Raw genomic sequence first — 19,216 nt, 5'->3', positions numbered from 1 at the left:
CTTCTCTTTCCAAAGAGGTAGGCCCCATTTCACAGTAGTAACGGCAGAAAAACTCAAATAATTCCAAACCTCAACAAATCAAAAAGAGTAAATTGTACAAATGGTCCCTCAACTTTAATCAAATTGGAGCAATGGTCCCTCAACTAAAAATCCATTACCTTTGGTCCCTCAACTTATCAAAACGTGCAGCTATGGTCCCTCAACTAAAAATTCATTACCATTGGTCCCTGAACTTTAATTCAAGTGGAGAAATGGTCCTTTAACTTTAACCCAATTGTAACAATAGTCCTTCAAATATAACTCGTTTTGACAAATTTTTTGACATAGTTGACGAAAAGAACCATAATTATACACTTTGATGAGTTAAGGGATCCTAATTATATAAATGGTTATTCCAACATAGCTTATTTTGACAATATTTTGACAAAATTGATGAAAATGACTATAGCTACACATTTTGATAAGTTGAGGGACCAATGGTAATGAATTTTTAGTTGAGGGACCATTGCTCCAATTTGATTAAAGTTGAGGGATCATTTGTACAATTTACTCAATCAAAAAAGGACCAACACAATCACTCAAATAAAAATATCATCATTTTGTTTATGCTCAATCTGCTATTCCTATTTCATTTCAAATTCTCTGAAAAAAGTACATAAATCCATAAAAAAAATCTACCCAAACGAAAATAAATAAATAAATAAATAGAAGCTTGGAACAGAGAGATTACCTCAACAACACAAAGAAACATGTGACTTCTTCAATTTGAACAAAATTTAAGATAAGTGACCAAAACATTATGATTATTCAGCTAGTAAATAATGGATTTACCACATTTATAACCCAGGAAATGCAATCCACCATCAAAATTCTATTCATTAAATAGTGAACCCTATATCTTTTGCTAATGAATATTCAAAGTATTTGGCGATCAAATAATGCACAATGGAATAGATTAATCATCAATTAATTATCAACTAAATATAATATTCATTAAAAATGGGGTTTCTGCAACTCTAGATTCTGCTATTGATAAGTGCCAAAAGATGAGTGGCGGGAAATCTATTTACAACCCTTAAAAAAGGTTTCAACTTCAACATAACAAAAACAGTTTGCACAAATATTAGCAAGAATTAACTAATATATATGAAGGGGTCTCCTATAAAGAATGGTTTGCACAACCCAAGATAATATAGCAAGAAATGAAGAATGAAAAACCCTTCCTTCTGTAAAAATGAACAGAAATAGTAACATCAGTTCTAGCCATATTTGAAGTGTCAAATATAGGAGCAAACTTATTGGCTATTGGATTATACCTCATCAATAACAAACAGCCAATTTCCGCACCATTTTTCTTAGCTTCATGGTTGGCATACTCTAAAGCTACATAACAAATATCTCCACTTCTTTGAGATAGTTTCGAGCAATCTGTGGTTCCCATGAGACACCTTTGACTAACATCTCAATGCCAAATTTTCAGAAAATGCAGGAATAAGAAGGGTGGTGCAAAGATTCTCTATATTCCAAAAGATTGTTAAATAAAACGAACCAAATACTTGAGACCAAAAAAAGAGAAAAACTACATGCGTATAGACCTATAGATAAGATAAAGTTCAGTTATTTGCAAAACCAACATTGCAGCAAAAAATGAAATAAAAAAAAAAAAAAACCCAACAAATAAAAAAGATGAGTACATGCAGTAGTAGAGTTCATTTATCAGCTGAAATTTGGTATTTCAGATTGGCCCATTCATCATTTCTATAAAACTTCACTTATGGCACTCCCACTTAGCAAAACTAATATGTTAGTATTAATAAACTGAAAAGTTATATCATGTAACCTGAGTCAACTTATCCAATCAGAAAAGTAGTGTAATATCTTTAGTGGAACGCAACCGGGTCAATCCGGCAAGTTTTGTGTGTAACTCATTGAAATCTTTTGTGCGAAATCTTATAGCTCATTTTCTGCACATTGATGAAGCCGTTCCTACCCAGACTCAGCTTCACCTGCAAAAACAGAAATTAATTAGCACAAAGCAACATGATGTATTGCTTCCAACCCAGACTCAACTTCACCTGCAGAAACAGAAATTAATTAGCACAAAGCAACATGATGTATTGTCTCTCTTCGAGCTTGAGAAAATGACATACCTTGCAAGTACTCAAACAACTTGGCATGTTCACATTCCAGCAAATAATATCCATCAGCATATGTCAATTTTAGTACTCACCTACATTCAAATATTTGAAAATAGAGAAAATTTACTAAGAAAAAACAATAGAGTGTTAGTAGAAAGTACGGTAATTTGTGGTGTACCTGTTGCCAAGCCTCTGTAATGAACTTCGACTGTGACTCATGTTGGCACTACATATCACTCAACTTCTCAAGCTACAATAAGAACATCGATAGTATACATACCTCAAAAAAAACGAAAAACAATAGAAACTGAAAGAGAAAATTGTACATATAGAAAATACACGGCACTAAGCATAAACCCAGGAACACAAACCACACAATTGACATTCAGATCAATCAGATATACCATAATCACTAACCAAGAAAGACATGATAGTAAAATGTTTTACTTACGTGCATAGTGCATCTGCTGCAAGTCTGCGAGTGCTTTTTGCCGGGACTGCAGTGAAGGGAAAGGAAAAAAAAAATTACTCTAACATGAATTATTTTATAAATACCATAGATTGTCATGAAGAACATGTATTTTGAAATGATAGATACGATTTATACCCCAAAAAATAGATAATAGAAACTGCTAAAGCATCAATTGAAAAAATAAAAGGCATCTGCACATGCACATTGAGGCTATGATAAACGTCAATTAATTGACATTAAGTCAAAGAAAACACCTGCCAAAGCATAATTAACCCAACCTACTGTCATTCATGAACTCAACTCGGTCATCCCTTCCTATTCTGAATAACTATCCGAACCATGAATAAGATACAATTGGATCATCATCCAAGAACCGATATAGGTGGTTCCCAATTATAATAGATTTTTCTTGATGTAACATAAAAGCATGGTTGACAACAACAGAAGAAAATATGTCAACAATGGCATAATATATGTGACACAGATTTGTTTGACATGAAAACAGAAACTGTAATTGTCGACTTATATTTCACGCCTTCATTGTTTAAGAAATATGTCAGTCCAACCACTTGTAGATCAAATGTAATTTTGCTTGAGTATTTTTCTTTGAACTTCTTTCCACTCAGAATTTCCTAGCAATAAAACAAAGTGAATGAGAATATAAAAACACTTCAAGGAAAACTTCAAAGGACTCACACATGAACATTACGCAAAAAGAGTTTTCATGCAAGCTTTCTCCTAAATTCAATACCCTGCACATCATAACAGAAATCGAAAAGTAAAGGGAAGAGTTAATAACAATAAGATTAGCTAGCAATCTGTTTTGCATATACAGTAGATACAACACACTTAATAAATCATTTCGTGCGTATGAGATACAACATCGTCATTTAACTGCATACACAGTGCTACAGCCAAATTAAAAAACCATAAGTAAAATCGCGGCTACAAAGAAAACCGCCAACACAATCCCAAATGGAAGGAAAGGGAAAATGGAAGAAGAATAGAGGTGACAGAAAGGGAGAGATACAATCCCTCAACCCCACCCTCAATGCAGCCAACATACTCGTTCTCTCAACCCAACCCTCAAACCATGCACCCAATCAACTCTCTTTCTGTCCCCCTAATCGTGCACCCGCCCTCACCCATCTCTTTGCAACCAACCCCCTCCCCTATCTCCCCCAAATCACGCCCCCACTCTCTCTGCAACCAACCCTCTCTCCTCTCTCCCCCATATCACGTCCCCACCCTGCGAAGGCACCGACACCAGACCACCTCCCTAGAGACCGGCCCTAAAAACCCATACCCATACCTCCCTCACCCAGTAAATCTTCACATACATATTGCAGAGAAAGGCACACATAAGAAACACGAAAGCATGAAATAAACAAACATTCATAGAAGAAGTTTCAAATTTTACCTGCCAATCCAGCAACAGCCCGAATTCAAAGGTCAGCCCCTTCTCTACATCACGCAAACATCATTCATATAAGAAGTTTGAGATTTCTACTCTACATTATACAAATTTATTAAATTCGAATCAAACTAATAAAGGAACTAATAAGATATTACAGTGTTGCCTCTTCAACCATTTTCTGAATGTCATAGTTATATTGCCTTGCCTAAAAGAAATTATACCTACAGAGTGATGGCAAAGGCATTTTCTCAGCCAGATAAAACCATGCAATCCCTGAAAATCAATATATTATACTACATCTATATCAAACAGTAGTATAATTTTCGTTCACAGTGGGCCCAGAGGTACAAAAAAATAAATATATCTGACCATCTGAGCTAGGGGTGGATTTTTTTGCCAAATTGCCGTGCCAACCGAATTGTCAACCGTGCCATACCGATTTTGTGCCAAATTTTTCGTACCAATCGGTAATAGTACGGTATGGTACCGTACCGAAATTTCATGGTACGGTATTGGTAATGGATATCATTACCACAGTATTACCATACCATACCGAAAATACAATATAATATATAATTTATAAATTATATAATAGATAATTATATAACACATATTTATAATATTCCAATAATTTGAAAATAAAACCCTACTTATATTAGCATTGTTGTTGGTGACTTTGATCTCTTGAAATTGTGGAAATTAAATACAAAAGAATTCCTAATTCTTTCACAAATAGCCAAAATATCTTTGTAACCGCCACTTCTACTTTTGCTAGTGAAAATGCATTTAGCCTAGGGAGGAGGGTTGTGGACCCTTTAGGGTATCATTATATTCTAAAATAATGGAGGCACTAGTGCGTAGGTTGGCTTAGGGCAGATGAAGTAAACTTCTACAAGGAACCAATGGAAGATATGCTTCAATTTTACAAGAAAATGGAAGAAGAGAAAACAAGAAATATATGCTTTAATTTTTTTAGTAAATTTGTTATTAAATGGTTTTCAACTTTAATTCTTCTTACTACTAATTAATATGTTTTCTTTGTTTGTAATGTAGGCTTGACACAAACTCAATATTCTACAAGTTCAATGTCTCCTCAAAAAGCTTCGACATCTTAAGCTTGAATAACTGATCAATGAATTCTCCTTTTTGAAGTTTACTTCCAACTTTCATTTGGTTTGAAAGTTTAATTTCTATTTGGATTGTTAACTTCTATTTGTTTTGATTCGTAACTTCTATTTGGATTGTAAGCTTAATTTTCATGATGAATCTTGATGCATCTTTTGAATTATTATGTGTGTGAATTGTGAATGATGAATAATAGATGAATTTAATCTATAATGTATGAGATAAAGGTACAAAAAAATGTTTTTCCCTTGAATTGGGTTAAAAAAACAAAAACAGATTTTGTCCAAAAACAAAATGGCAATTACCATGCCAACCGAACTTCGGTATACCGAAAATTTGGTACGGTAATGGTAATAGATTTTACCAAACCGAAAATTTGATATGGTAATTGATACAAGAGGTTTGGTACGGTAACCGTACCGAACCCACCCCTAATCTGAGCCATGATTAAAAAAGACATGCATTCATATGCAAAGAATTAAAAAAAACCACAACAGTTGCTGTTGTTTGCCCGTGCAAACTTAAGTACGCATGTGCAATTTGTGCAATAAATTAATATGTGAATTCCTATTAATTCACTTGTGAATGTAGCAAATTACATGCAACGGTCTCATACACCTAACTACAGAAAAATACAATGCAAGAAACCCTAATTTATCAGCAAAAATCATTAACAGTTAAAACCTAGGATTATTTGAACAGTAACCTAGGAATTGAAAGAAAGCTTACCTTTTGAATCAAAGGGAAGCAAAATTACCCACCCACCAGCCCATACCGCTCTCACCCCATTTCTCCGCACGCGGGTTCCCTTCAACTTTACCCCGACATTTCTCCCCATCTCCTTGTCCATGCAACGATTCCCCAAATCAAGGGTGAATCGTGCACCAGTCTAACCTCTCTACCCCAAATCACTCTCTCTCTACCTCAAACCCCTTCCTGAAACCCTAGACCCACTCCCTGTCACTCCTCTGCAAACCCACCTACTCTCCCAACCGAAGTGATATGTTATAATTGTGATTATCTTAATCATAGTTTAGCAATTAAATAAGAAGTTGTTTTGTAATTAGTCATGCCAGCTAGCTTTGAGAGTTTTAGGAAACCATATATGTAGCCACTTGTGAAAGAAAAGGCAGAACGAATATTCAAAAGAAATATATTAAAAAAAAAAAAGAACTCTTATCTCTCAAGCTCTTCTCTGTATTCCTCCATCCTCCATTGTTACATACTTGCAGGTTTGAGTTAAGGTTTTGAGTTGTGATCATAACAATTGGTATCATCCTGCTCGATCCTCGATTCCCTCTTGTATGCCCCGTCACGCTCTGACGACTCGTTTAACAACCATGGATGACCGTCTCACTGCCGTTGAAGCTACCTTGGCGGATCTCCCCAACCTTCTTCGCAATTCCATCGCCGCCACGAACGCCGACCTCTCGGCCGCGATCACTGCTGACTTCGATGCTAAGTTAGCTTACTCCTTCGAGCAACTCCGACGTGAGCAGTCCTTGGTCGGTGGTGCCGGATCTTCCCATATCGCTCCAATCACCGTCGATCCTGTTCCCCCACAAGTTCCCATCACGGATGATGCTGATCTCCGTCTTTTGGAGACTCCTCGACACCCTCGTCGTGATCAATTTGAGCCCGGGGGAGGGCCGCCTAAACTTCAGTGGCAGCAACGGGTGGATTTTCCCCGCTTTTCCGATGGCGATGATCCTATCACTTGGATCTACAAGGCTGAGCAATATTTTGCTTGTTACAACACTCCAGATCCACAGAAGGTCCTTACAGCCTCCTTCTACTTAGAGCATGAGGCGATGCAGTGGTTCAAATGGCGCAATTGCTTATTCACTACTCCTACTTGGGAGGAATTTACCAGTGCACTATGTAGGGAGTTTGGACCCTCTGAGTTCGAGGATTGTATCGAGTCATTATTTAAGTTGCGCCAAATGAGTACTCTGAAGGAATATGTGACTGAATTTCGTAGGCTTGCTAATCGTGCTTCCGGTGTTGGTCCTGCCCTCCTCAAGAGTTGTTTCCTTGGGGGTTTAAAAAGGGAATTGGTTTATGATGTCAAATTATTGAGGCCTGCGTCCGTCCATGATGCTATCTTTATAGACTATAGTTGTTCAGGTTGATGCTAAACTTTATGCGCTGCGTTTCCACAATCCTAGAACTATACCTGCAACTAAGGTCACTCCACTGCCCATCATGCCACCCCGACCTAAAACTACCAATTTACCATATCGTAAGCTCACTCCTGAGGAAGTACAGAGAAAGAAAGACCAGGGGGAATGTTGGTTTTGCCCTGAGAAATGGGTCATGGGGCATAAATGCACGCATAAACAGTTGCTTTTGTTAGATGTGTGTGATGATGGAGAATTGTGTGAGGAGAATGACGAGGCTGTGCAAGCTGAGTTGCAAGGAATGACACTGAGTGAATGTGCATTTTATGGCATGAATGCTAAGCGCTTCCTACAAACTATGAAGGTTTTGGGTAGTGTTAAAGGCCAACCCGTGTGAATCCTCCTCGACTCGAGTAGTACCCACAATTTTATTGATTCTAGGTTCACTAAGAAATTGGGGTGGTCTTTACAAACAACCAAACCATTTGAAGTAATGATAGCAGATGGCGGAAAAATCAAAAGTCAGGGTTGTTGTAGACACATTCCGTTGGAATTGGGAGGATACCACTGTCACACTGATTTGTTTGCATTGCCTTTAGGGAGGGTGTGACTTGGTGTTGGGAGTGCAATGGTTGTCTACTGTGAGTCCCGTACTCTGGGATTTTCAATTACTCACAATGGAGTTTCAAGTGGGCCAAAACAAGTTCAAACTGTCCCATGGTACACCACCATAGCTAGCTGTCCAGGAAACGTCATTGCAGCAGCTCAACAAGGAAATCTATGCTTCTAATTTGGGAGTTTTATTGTATTCATTGGAGTATACACCAAAGGATACTAGCACCCTTAGTGCTCAACAAAGGGAAGAGTTACAAGCAGTCTTAATGAGATTTGATGAAGTGTTTCAGATTCCTTCACAGTTGCCTCTACATAGAGCACATGATCACAAAATTCCGCTTTTCCAAGGGTCTAAGCCTCCAAGCATTAGGCCTTACCATTATGGCCCTGCACAGAAAGATGAAATTGAGAAAGCAGTGCAGGAACTTCTAAAAGTAGGGTTCATCAGGCCTAGTCACAGTCCATTCTCAGTCCCTGTGCTGTTGGTGAAGAAAAAAGAAGGGACATAGAGGTTATGCATCGACTACAGGGAATTAAACAGACTCACAATCAAGGATAAGTATCCGATTCCACTGATTGATGATCTTTTGGATGAATTATATGGAGCTCGTTATTTCTCAAAGCTTGATCTAAGGTCCGGCTATCACCAAATTCGAATGCATAAGGATGACATTGAAAAAATAGCTTTTCGAACTCATGAGGGCCATTATGAGTTCCTAGTTATGCCTTTTGGCCTCACTAATGCCCCTGCAACATTTCAAAGCCTCATGAATGACATTTTTAAACCTTACCTACGAAAGTTTATCCTTGTGTTCTTTGACGACATATTGATATACAGTAAGTCGTGGGAGGAACACCTGGTACATTTGGGAAAAACTCTAGAATTATTGCAACAACATCAATTGTTTGTCAAGAAACAAAAGTGTTCTTTTAGGCAGCACCAGGTGGAATACCTTGGCCATATGGTATCCTGTGAGGGAGTCTCTGCGGATCCTGCAAAAATCCAAGCTATATTGGAGTGGCCTGCTCCTAAGAATGTGAAGGAGTTAAGGGGATTTTTTGGGTTACTACAGAAAATTTGTATCTGGATATGGCAAAATCTGCCAGCCCTTGTACAAACTCACTGGAAGTGAGGAGTTCATGTGATCAGAAGCAACTGAGGCAACATTCCAGAAATTGAAGCAAGCCATGACTTCACCCCAATTGCTAGCCCTACCCAACTTTGCAGAACCATTTATAGTTAAGTGTGATGCTTCGGGTTTAGGTATTGGAGCAATTTTGCAGCAGCATGGGAGGCCTATTGCCTTTGTTAGCCAAGCTTTAGGTCCAAGAAATCAGGCATTGTCAACTTGTGAAAGGGAGCTAATTGCCATCGTTTATGCAGTAAAAAAATGGCAAAACTACTTACAAGGGCGCCATTTCATTATCAAAACAGACCATAACAGTATGAAATATTTCTTGAGTCAAAGAACCCAACACCCTATTCCAACAAAAATGGGTGTCCAAACTGTTGGGATTTGATTATAAGGTGCAATATAGACATGGTAAGGAAAACATTGTGGTAGATGCTCTTTCTCGGGTTCCAGGGTCACCACCCATTTCTGAGCTACCTTTAGAGGAGAAGGGAGAATTACTGGCTGTTACTTATCCCTATTTTGGGTGGTTGGATGACTTCATGAGAGATTTGGAACAGGATCCGTGGGTTAGATCAAAGAAACAAGAAGTAGCGGTACAAGTCAAGATCCTAGAACTACTATCACTGCTACTAAGTATCACCTGGATAATGGCTTCTTGAAATACAAGTATAGGATTGTATTGGGAGTTGATTCTAGCTGGAGGAGAAAAGTTTTTTAGGAGTATCACTCTACTCCCACAACAGGTCATGAAGGGGTATTGAAGACGTACCAAAGATTGAAAAGAGGCTTTTATTGGGTTGGGATGAAAAAAGATATAAAAGCTTGGGTGGCTGAATGCAAGGCTTGTCAACAGAATAAGTATGAAACAATATCACCACCTGGGTTACTGCAGCCTCTTCCAATTCCACAACAAGCCTGGACAGATATAAGTATGGATTTCATCTGTGGATTGCCTCTATGCAAGGGGAAGTCAATCGTTCTAGTGGTGGTGGATAGGCTCTCTAAGTATGGGCATTTCATAGCATTGGGGCACCCATATACTGCTAGCATGGTAGCACAAGAATTTGTGGAAAACATTTTCAAGTTGCATGGCATGCCACTGACCATGGTGAGTGACAGGGATCCTATTTTCCTTAGTGCCTTTTGGAGGGGGTTTTTTAGACTACATGGATCAAAGTTATGCATGAGTTCGGGTTATCACCCACAAAGTGATGGACAGACGGAGGTTGTCAACAGATGTTTAGAAACCTATCTGAGATGCTTCACTAGCTGCCAACCCAAGAAGTGGCTCCAGTGGCCTCCTTGGGCTGAATGGAGTTACAACACTTCATTTCACAATGCGTCCAAGTTCACACCTTTCGAAATTGTATATGGCTACCTTCCTCCACACATTGCCTCTTATGAGCTTGGTTCTGCTAAACTGGAGAGTGTTGAACAAGGACTGATGACAAGAGACAAAATGTTGACAATGCTCAAAACCAATCTGATCATTGCTCAAAACAGAATGAAGGTACATGCGGATAAAAACAGGAGTGAGAGAACATTTGAGGTGGGAGATTGGGTCCACTTGAAGCTTATTCCCTACCAGCTGCAGTAATTAGCAACTCATGCATTCCACAAACTTCACCCAAAGTTCTATGGGCCCTTTGAAGTATTAGAGAAAATTGGTAGTGTGGCTTACAAGCTAAAGCTTCCTGAGACCTCCAAGATACATCCCGTCTTCCATGTTAGTTGCTTGAAGAAACATGTGGGTCCTGATGTTAATCTTGTGCCACTGTTACCACTAGTGACTGATTATGGACTACAAACTCAAGAACCTGTGGCAGTGCTACAAAGAAGGGTTTACAAGAAGAACAATGCAGCTGGGGTTCAACTGCTTATTCAGTGGAAGGACAAGAACGTTGAAGAATCTACTTGGGAAGATTATGATGAGTTCACTGCAAAATTTTCAGGATTCAAGTTTTAACAGCAACCTTGAGGACAAGGTTTAATTGAAGGGCGAGGCAATGTTATAATTGTGATTATCTTAATCATAGTTTAGCAATTAAATAAGAAGTTGTTTTGTAAGTAGTCATGCCAGCTAGCTTTGAGAGTTTTGGGGAACCATATATGTAGCCACTTGTGAAAGAAAAGGCAGAACAAATATTCAAAAGAAATATATTTAAAAAAAAAAACTCTTCTCTCTCTAACTCTTCTCTGTATTCCTCCATCCTCCATTGTTACATACTTGCAGGTCTGAGTTAAGGTTCTGAGTTGTGATCATAACATGATCAAGTGCTACTGTCGAGAGAAGAGGAAAGAGGAGTGAAGAAAGATGAGGGACGACTCGGTTTGAGAGAAATTTGAGTGGCCAGGTTTTAACTTTTTTTCTGAAAAGATGATGAAATGAAATGAGAGCGAGATATCTGATGAGAGAGGAAGAAATTGCACGATGATTGACGCGTCCACAGTGCGGTGGCAATTTCGTAAATAAATAAAAATTCCAATCTGAACAGCAGTGAAGGGGCGGTGGCAATTTTGTAAAAAAAGTGAAATTCGGCTTCAAACACTGTTCATTTGAACAGTGCAATTGAAAAGCCTTCTTTACTAAAGTAATGGGTTTAACTCAGAAATTGAGAATGTTGATAATATACAGCATCCTTCTTGCAGAGATCTCTTATAAAATATAAAAGCTTGCATTCTCTTCGAGTTGGGACCTAACGATTTTATCTCTTGGCAATCATTTTGTTATTCCAATTCAGGTTTTGATTGTTTGTGTCTGTGCTTGTATTTGTTCGGGAATCATTTTATTTGTTTGCGTCCAGTGCTAGACTCCGAGGAACAATTACTACTGCTGTAGTCAAACAATGGCATCCCAATTTTTGAGATTTACCTGTAAACATTTAAAGATTATGTAGAAAGTTTTTTCTAATTTGATTTTGAACTGATAAGAGGCATGTTACAAGGTAGCAAGGGAGTTATTTGCCTTCACAAAATGTATGATCTTTCTATCCACATCTGTTATGCATCGAATTTGAATGTTAGTGCTGTAATTTTTACACTTTTTTGACGTTGTATTTACACTACTATTTGCTATCTGTAGAGTCATAGAGCTTTGATGGATTGAAGGAGAAATAAAAGGCGGAAGAAGCAGAAGTTTACGAATGTGGATTGGGAAGAGCTGGCTCAGAGTATACTTGAGATTATCCTTGAGCGACTGCCTCTGATTGATTGTATCTCTGTTAATGATGTTTGCAGAGCTTGGAGAAACGTTATTGGACAGGAACTTTCTTGTTGGCAACGGCGTGGTGTCCCGTGGCTCATGACTTCTGGCCACAGAGGCAGACATGTAAGGACTTGTGGACTTGTCTTAGCATATTACAGAATCAAGATTGGGAGATAGTGCTTCCTCAGGCTATTGGAATATACTGTTGGGGATCATATCAAGATTGGTTGATTCTAGCGAAAGAAGTCGATTGTTAAAACCTTGACATTCGCTTGTTGAATCCATTCTCTAGGAAGAAAACTGATCTTCCCAAAACATGGAATTTTTATCACAAGATGGTTCTCTCTGCGCTTCCTTATGTCGAAAACTTTGTTTGCATGCTTGTTCATAGTCAACACCGGGAGCTTGCATTTTGGGTCCGCGGAGCTCAATCATGGCTTAAACATAAGCTAGACGGTGAGCCGTTTGAGGACGCTGTCTTCTCAGATGGAAGTTTCTATCTTCTAAGCAGTGATTATAGCATTTTGAAGATTAAGGTTGCTAATGTGCTTGCTGCCATCAGAACAGAGGATGATCATGAGATAAAAACAGATAGCCATTAAGTAAAAATGTCCGAGGAGCAGGAAAATCAGTGTATTGAAGTATCTTGTGGAATCTTGTGGAGAGCTTCTACTTGTTTGTAGGTTTTATAGCCCCGAACCTGATGCTGTTCTTGAAACACATGATTTCAAAGCATATAAACTGGATTTCAGCCGGATGGCATGGAAGAGGGTACATGATTTGGGCGATCAAATAGTATTTCTAGGATTCAACCAATCACTTTTGAATCAGACATATTCCGTTACATCACATTTTTTGTTCATTTCAAAAGCTAAGGTCTAAAATCGGAATTTTATTTTAATCATATTGGCGGCGTGCATCGATAATTTTGGTTAAGTTGATCATATGCAGGGCTGGTTTGGTATTGCTGTGCTTTGAAAAAAAGCTGTTGTGAGAATAAGCAGCTGTGCTGTGAGAATAAGCGGCTGTGAAAAAAATCAGCAGAGTGTTTGGTAAACTTTTTTGTAAAAGTGCTTTTGAAAAAAAAAAAGCAGTCTGATAGTGGGTATTTTCATTAAAGGAGCACTGTAGCTCCGTGTGCTTTGAAAAAAAGTCAGTTTTCCAAAGCTACAAATAGCAGCTTCAGCTTTTTCCTTTGATTTCAGCCTATTCTCACAGCAGCTTCCAAAATAAGCCATTTTTTTTTCAGTTTACCAAACACCTAAAACCATCACAGCTTTTTTTCATGGATGCTTTTTTTTTAAGCACCTCACTCCCAAACCACCCCGCAATATGTTTGTCGCTTGGAAATTCATCCAGCATCACCATAGAGTTATTTTTCAAGTAATGGGGTACCGCCTATGGCCTATCCACTCATTTTCAAAGGTGCTGCAAAAACTCCGAAATTCAACACAGCTTCAATTCTCTTCACTGTTTGTTAGAATAGAATCACGTGGCTTCACAAGATGCATGAAGCGGGCACACTATCCTAGTCCACTGGCCTGAGCCAGAAATGCAAATGTTTCACACATTTTGTGTTGAATATATATATATATATATATATATATATATATATATATATATATATATATATATATGATTGCCGGAGGGGTAATAGGAGTGACACTCCTACTGTGTTGATTCATTCATATATAGAAAAAACAAAACAAAAATGAAATGCATACTTCATTATTTAGATTGCCTCAGAAAGCATAGATTCGTTCAAGTAAAATACAGGGTTTCTACTGCATTGATACCAATGTAGTAGAAGAATCTGCCGGGGATTTTGGAGGAGAAGACGAATCTGCCGGGGATTTTGGAAGAGAAGACAAGTAAGGCTTGGGTGGTATATGCAACGAATCAACACTCCCTTCCAACATATCTATCACTTCCTTCATCGATGGCCGATTTGAAGGATCAGTTTGTATACACCACAAGCTCACTATGATCATCTTCCTCGCTCTTACTTTGTCTTCCTCGTTTGTAACACTCTGCATACCAAGCTCTTCGTCCCGTTCAAGACGCTGGTAAATCCAATGCGGAAAATATATTTCACTTGTATTTTCAGCTTCAGTGTCGATGTTCTTTTTTCCTCCAACCATCTTCGAAAGCATCATTCCGTAGCTGTACACATCAGACTTATGCGAGACCTTTCCAAAGTTTCTAGAAAATACTTCTGGAGCAATGTAACCTGGTGTACCTCTAGCTCCCAACATCGACACAATGCTCTCGTTCATGCTGCATATTTTGGCAAGGCCAAAATCCGAGATTTTTGGGATGAACTTTTCACTAAGAAGAATGTTGTGAGGCTTGATGTCGAAATGCAAAATTCGTGTGTTGCAACCACGATGTAAGTACTCCAATCCTTGAGCAATACCAAGTGAAATTTGATCCAGAGTTTCCCATCCCAAGTGATGATGATCATTCTTGGGAGTACTTGCATCAAATATGAACTTCTCGAGCGATCCATTAGGCATGAATTCATAGATCAGAGCCCTCTTCGAACCCTCAAAACAGTAGCCCAACAAGGAGACGATGTTGACATGGGAAGTTCGACTAATGGCTGCCACTTCATTCATAAATTCTTCTCCATCTCCTTTTAGTTGGGTCAAGACCTTCACTGCTACAAGACGGCCGTCCTTTAATTTTCCTTTGTAAACAGCACCATAGCCTCCTTGTCCTAATTTTTCTTTGAAGGAGTTGGTCATTTTCTTGACCTCCGAATAGCTATGCCTTTGAACTTGAAGCGGCCCATAGCTCCTTAGAAAGGCCTCAACAATTTGATGTTTTTGGATACGCTTCTTCCAAAAGAAACAGCAGACAACAACTAGAACGATGATAACAGATGCTGCACCAACTGTTAAGGGAGAGTTAAATTTGATTGAAGGTATGTTATGCAGAGCAATTAATGGACTTTGCCAATGTGTTCAAACGCTTGCTCATTCCGTGATTCTTCGAAAAGTAATCCAGAGGGATTGGGGAATGATTGATTTCCATCCTTTGGTTCTAGCACTTGTCCTAGATGAGTATGCATAGCAATTAGATATTTAAATGCAGAGATATCAATCTTACCTAGTCCTAGCTTCAAATTCAACTGCTTATCTCCTGCAACATGAATTGCAAAGAAAACTGCTGTTAGCTAAATCACAGAAAATAGAAGTGGCATAAATAAAGGAATCGGATTATCGCACGTCAGAGAAAGAAAGAAAGGTCATGTAAATGTGTATACCTTTGGCGCATTTAAATTTTCCCTCTAGAACCAGGCATTCACCTTTGCTTTCAGTGCATTGAAAACATTCTGGTGCTGACACGTGGAGGTAAAACTCAGCTGTCAATGAAGAGGACATGTTGGGTTGAGACGGACGCATGGGGACCTGCATGGTTTCACACCTTGGTGGCAGAGGGTTAGGTAAATTATTGTTAGATGAATTGATATAGTAAGTATGGTAAGCATTTCCGCAGCCATCCTTAGGTTGTGTAGAAGAATTTTTGTCCAAGATGTTGCATTTGATAAGGGTAAGGTTGAGTGTGGATAATGATACTCCAGGGATAGGAGAAGCGCTGGGAAGACTCAATTCGTCGAAAGCTCCGTCGTTGCAGTGATCCTTTTCTAAGCGGCCGGCAAGGTCTCTGTCTTTGATAAAAATCGAAGTGGACGCTAAAGAGCCTTGGAATTCATGCCAGTATCCTCCCCCTTTCAATTGGATTCTTGGCCGTTCGGGGTCTGAACAATCGACTGTGAACAATCCGCATTCAGGAGGATCTCCCGTGCTTTTGAAGGGGAAGCTGATGTTGCCTGCTGAGCTGCAGAATTGGACTGAACAATGTTTGGCTTCAGCAGAGTGCAGAACCACAAGGTGAGCAAGAACGGAGAGAATAAACAAAGCCACCGGAGCCATCCGAGAATTCCCAACTGATCAACAAGAAGAAAGCGCCGCAAAGGAAGAAGAATAAGAAGATCTACTCCTCTAATTCAGAACAAGAGTGATAACTTGTAGAGGTTGAGAATTCTTTGTTTGCAATATAGTAACACCCCTGTTCACTTGGAATTTGGGAGACTGGAAGACTTGTGGGAACTAACCATGTACACGTTGTTTGACTGGAGACCGGAAGACTTCTCAACTTCCCCACTGACAAGCACCAGAAAGACTTTGACCCCTTGACTCTTAAAAGATAACATTCAAAAATCCTTGCAACTACTCCGAACCCCACTGATTACGGAAAGGATTGAGTTGAGTGTTCAGTGTTCTTCACTCGTTGCGTAGTGAAACATGTTCCGTTCCGTCTTGCTTGTGGGTCTACTTATTTGCCTGATCACTGAACAGCTTCAAAGCTGAAAGCCTGAAAAGCATCTCCTAGTAACAGTACTAACGTTGGAATTTAATTTAGTAAAACGTCATGACAAATTTGGTCGTTTGTGACTGCCATTTTCTCCACCGGTTTAAATGGGTTCGTGTGAAAAGTAAAAATAAATATGTAGAGGGCATGGCTCTATTTAAATTTCTTCTTAAAATCTTTTTCTTGTTGAAACCATTGGCAGTCAATATTGGCAGTTGAAAACATTAGCTGATGAATGCCCACATAAGTTCTTTGTCAATATCTACACAAATATGATGAAGACTTTGGAAACAAAATGTTGTAAATTTCAAACTTTAAGAATTTCTCATATGGAATCGCTCTATAAATAAAGTACTCCTACTGCCATCGATGTATATACAGAGAGAAGATACAGAGAATACAGATCAGAACAAAAGGATCAATAATATCATTCATTCCTCCATCTTTTATTTGTCATTCACTTGAGCTTTAGTTTTAGTGTGATATTTTACATCTGCTTTGCACCTATCTAAAAGGTTATCCATCTAACTTTTACATATTTATAACACGTTATCAGCACGAGTCTCTAAATATAACTATTTCTCATTCCTCTTCGCCGAAAGAAAAAATGTTTCCTCTAAGGTTTTTACTGTTCATCTTTTTCCTCTGCCTCAACTGCGTGGTATACCCTCACGACGAACTGTTTGCTCCATGCCTGCTTCTAGTTCTCCAACGAACAGTTACATACATCTTTGATTTCTTGTTTAGTATAGATATTGATTACTAACCCAGTATTTATTTTTACTGCAATCCAAAATGGTGCGGTACAATCGCACATCTTGAACTGCAAATTTCATCTTACTGCAATCCAAGATGGTGCGGTATCATCGCCTATCTTGAATTATAGATTTTATTTTACTGCAAATTTTAGGTGGAGCGGTATAATCACCCGCCCTACCCTGCATATTTAATTTACCTACAGTTTAATTTCATTGCAATTTTAGGTGGTGCGGTATAATCACCCACACTGCTATGCGTATTTAAATTTTTCCTGCTACTTGAGTGATATGGAATAATCGTCCATTCTATGTTACATTATTTCAATGAGAATGGTGCGGTACAATCACCCTCCTCATTCACCCTGAAAATCTCGAGCCAGAAGTTTCGAGTGCTTATCATTTTAGCCTGAAGATCAAATTGAAAAAAAAAATTGTAAGAATCAGAAGTTCTAACACTATATTTCTCCAGGAATACATATTGTTGCAAGTTCTTACACATCTCATTTTTCTTTCAGAAAAGAAAATGGCAAACTTGGCAAAGCTTGAATATGTTGCCCTGGACATTACCGGGAAGAATTACCTTACATGGGTACTGGATACCAAGATCCATTTGGAAGCAGGGAATCCTGGAGATACCAGCAGGGCAGAGAACAACTCATCCTCTCAAGACCGGACGAAGGCTATGATTTTTATTCGTCGCCATCTTGATGAGGCACTAAAGAGTGAGTACTTAACGGTTGAAGATCCGTTACCTCTCTGGCAGGCTTTGAGAAGTAGATACAATCACCAGACAACGATGATTCTTCCAAGAGCTCGCTATGAATGGACTCACCTAAGGATCCAGGATTTCAAGTCAGTGGTTGAGTACAATTCTACGTTGTTCAAAATTACATCTCAGATGAAGCTCTGTGGGGATACTATTACTGAGGAAATATTGCTGGAAAAGACTTTCAGCACATTTCATGTCTCTAACGTGCTCATGCAGCAACAGTATAGAGCGTGAGGCTACACTGAATACAACCAGCTGATATCTGTGATCCTGGTAGCTGAACAGAACAATGAGCTCCTAATGAAAAACCATAATTCTCGACCTACTGGATCTGCACCATTCCCAGAAGTGAATGATGCTTCCCTCGAAGTGAACGCCACATCCTTTGGTGGCAATAATCATAAACGAGGACGTGGCCATAAGCGAGGTTGATGGAATAGGAAAAGCAAGAACCATGGTGGTCAGTTTCATAACCAGGTTCCGAGGCATAATTCAGGCCCGAGCTTTAAAAATGTGAATCGCCACAAAGGTAAAGCTCACATGAACAATGCTCCCAGGAACTCTGAATAAGCCTGCCATAGGTGTGGTGGCAATGGGCATTGGGCGCGCACTTGTCGTACCCTAAAACATCTGGTGGAGCTGTATCAAGCCTCATTCAAGGAGAAGGGTGTCGAGACCAATTTTCTCGACCAGGCTAAACCAATGGATATACCTGATCCAGTGTTTGATTTATCAGGGCAATTGGACACAACCCACATAGATGTTTCAGACTTCATTATGGAAATGGAGAATGAAGTATACCGGTCTGACTAAATCGTTTATGTTTGATGTACTTTTATTATGCTGAACTTGTTGTGTAAAACTAGCATTTCAGATTCAATAAAAGTAGTATGTAAATTTCTTGTTATAACTTGCTTTTAAATCTGATTTTCTTACTCAGAGAGCATGGATAAAAACTATGATCATTCTCATAACATGAGAAATGGCGGAGATATCTGTCTTGCAGACTGCGCAACAACGCATACAATACTTCGAGATTGAAAGTATTTCTCAAACTTGATGTTTACAAAAGTAAAGGTAACAA

General features: G+C 38.8%; 1 protein-coding gene, 1 long non-coding RNA gene and 1 pseudogene across 2 annotated transcripts; 1 reads left to right on the top strand and 2 right to left on the bottom strand.

Annotated features, from left to right (window-relative positions):
• Positions 1-1,713: 1,713 nt before the first annotated feature.
• LOC126608829 (uncharacterized) lies at positions 1,714-3,358 on the bottom strand. Its single transcript, XR_007617982.1, has 5 exons — positions 3,307-3,358; positions 2,590-2,635; positions 2,317-2,388; positions 2,151-2,230; positions 1,714-2,006 (listed from the first exon to the last, which is right to left on the bottom strand). It is a non-coding gene; the product is annotated as an uncharacterized LOC126608829 (long non-coding RNA).
• An 8,762-nt stretch (positions 3,359-12,120) lies between these two features.
• On the top strand, positions 12,121-13,110 carry LOC126607770 (F-box protein At3g56470-like; annotated as a pseudogene).
• An 826-nt stretch (positions 13,111-13,936) lies between these two features.
• LOC126608792 (LEAF RUST 10 DISEASE-RESISTANCE LOCUS RECEPTOR-LIKE PROTEIN KINASE-like 2.1) lies at positions 13,937-16,361 on the bottom strand. Its single transcript, XM_050276792.1, has 3 exons — positions 15,497-16,361; positions 15,340-15,372; positions 13,937-15,124 (listed from the first exon to the last, which is right to left on the bottom strand). The coding sequence occupies exons 1-3, from the start codon at positions 16,164-16,166 to the stop codon at positions 14,010-14,012; spliced, it is 1,818 nt and encodes a 605-aa protein (XP_050132749.1). The 5' UTR covers positions 16,167-16,361; the 3' UTR covers positions 13,937-14,009.
• Positions 16,362-19,216: the final 2,855 nt, after the last annotated feature.

The sequence above is a fragment of the Malus sylvestris genome, chromosome 16 (assembly GCF_916048215.2).
Source record: "Malus sylvestris chromosome 16, drMalSylv7.2, whole genome shotgun sequence".
Lineage (NCBI taxonomy): Eukaryota > Viridiplantae > Streptophyta > Magnoliopsida > Rosales > Rosaceae > Malus > Malus sylvestris.
This window is presented reverse-complemented; position numbering and strand designations above follow the sequence as displayed.

Excerpts from the sequence above, each read along its gene's own strand:
- LOC126608792 (XM_050276792.1), bottom strand. The coding sequence starts at position 16,166 with ATGGCTCCGGTGGCTTTGTTTATTCTCTCCGTTCTTGCTCACCTTGTG. Across the intron at positions 15,373-15,496 it reads AAAATTTAAATGCGCCAAAG|GAGATAAGCAGTTGAATTTG; the intron begins GTATACACATTT and ends TTCATGTTGCAG. Across the intron at positions 15,125-15,339 it reads GAATTTGAAGCTAGGACTAG|TTGGTGCAGCATCTGTTATC; the intron begins GTAAGATTGATA and ends CTCCCTTAACAG.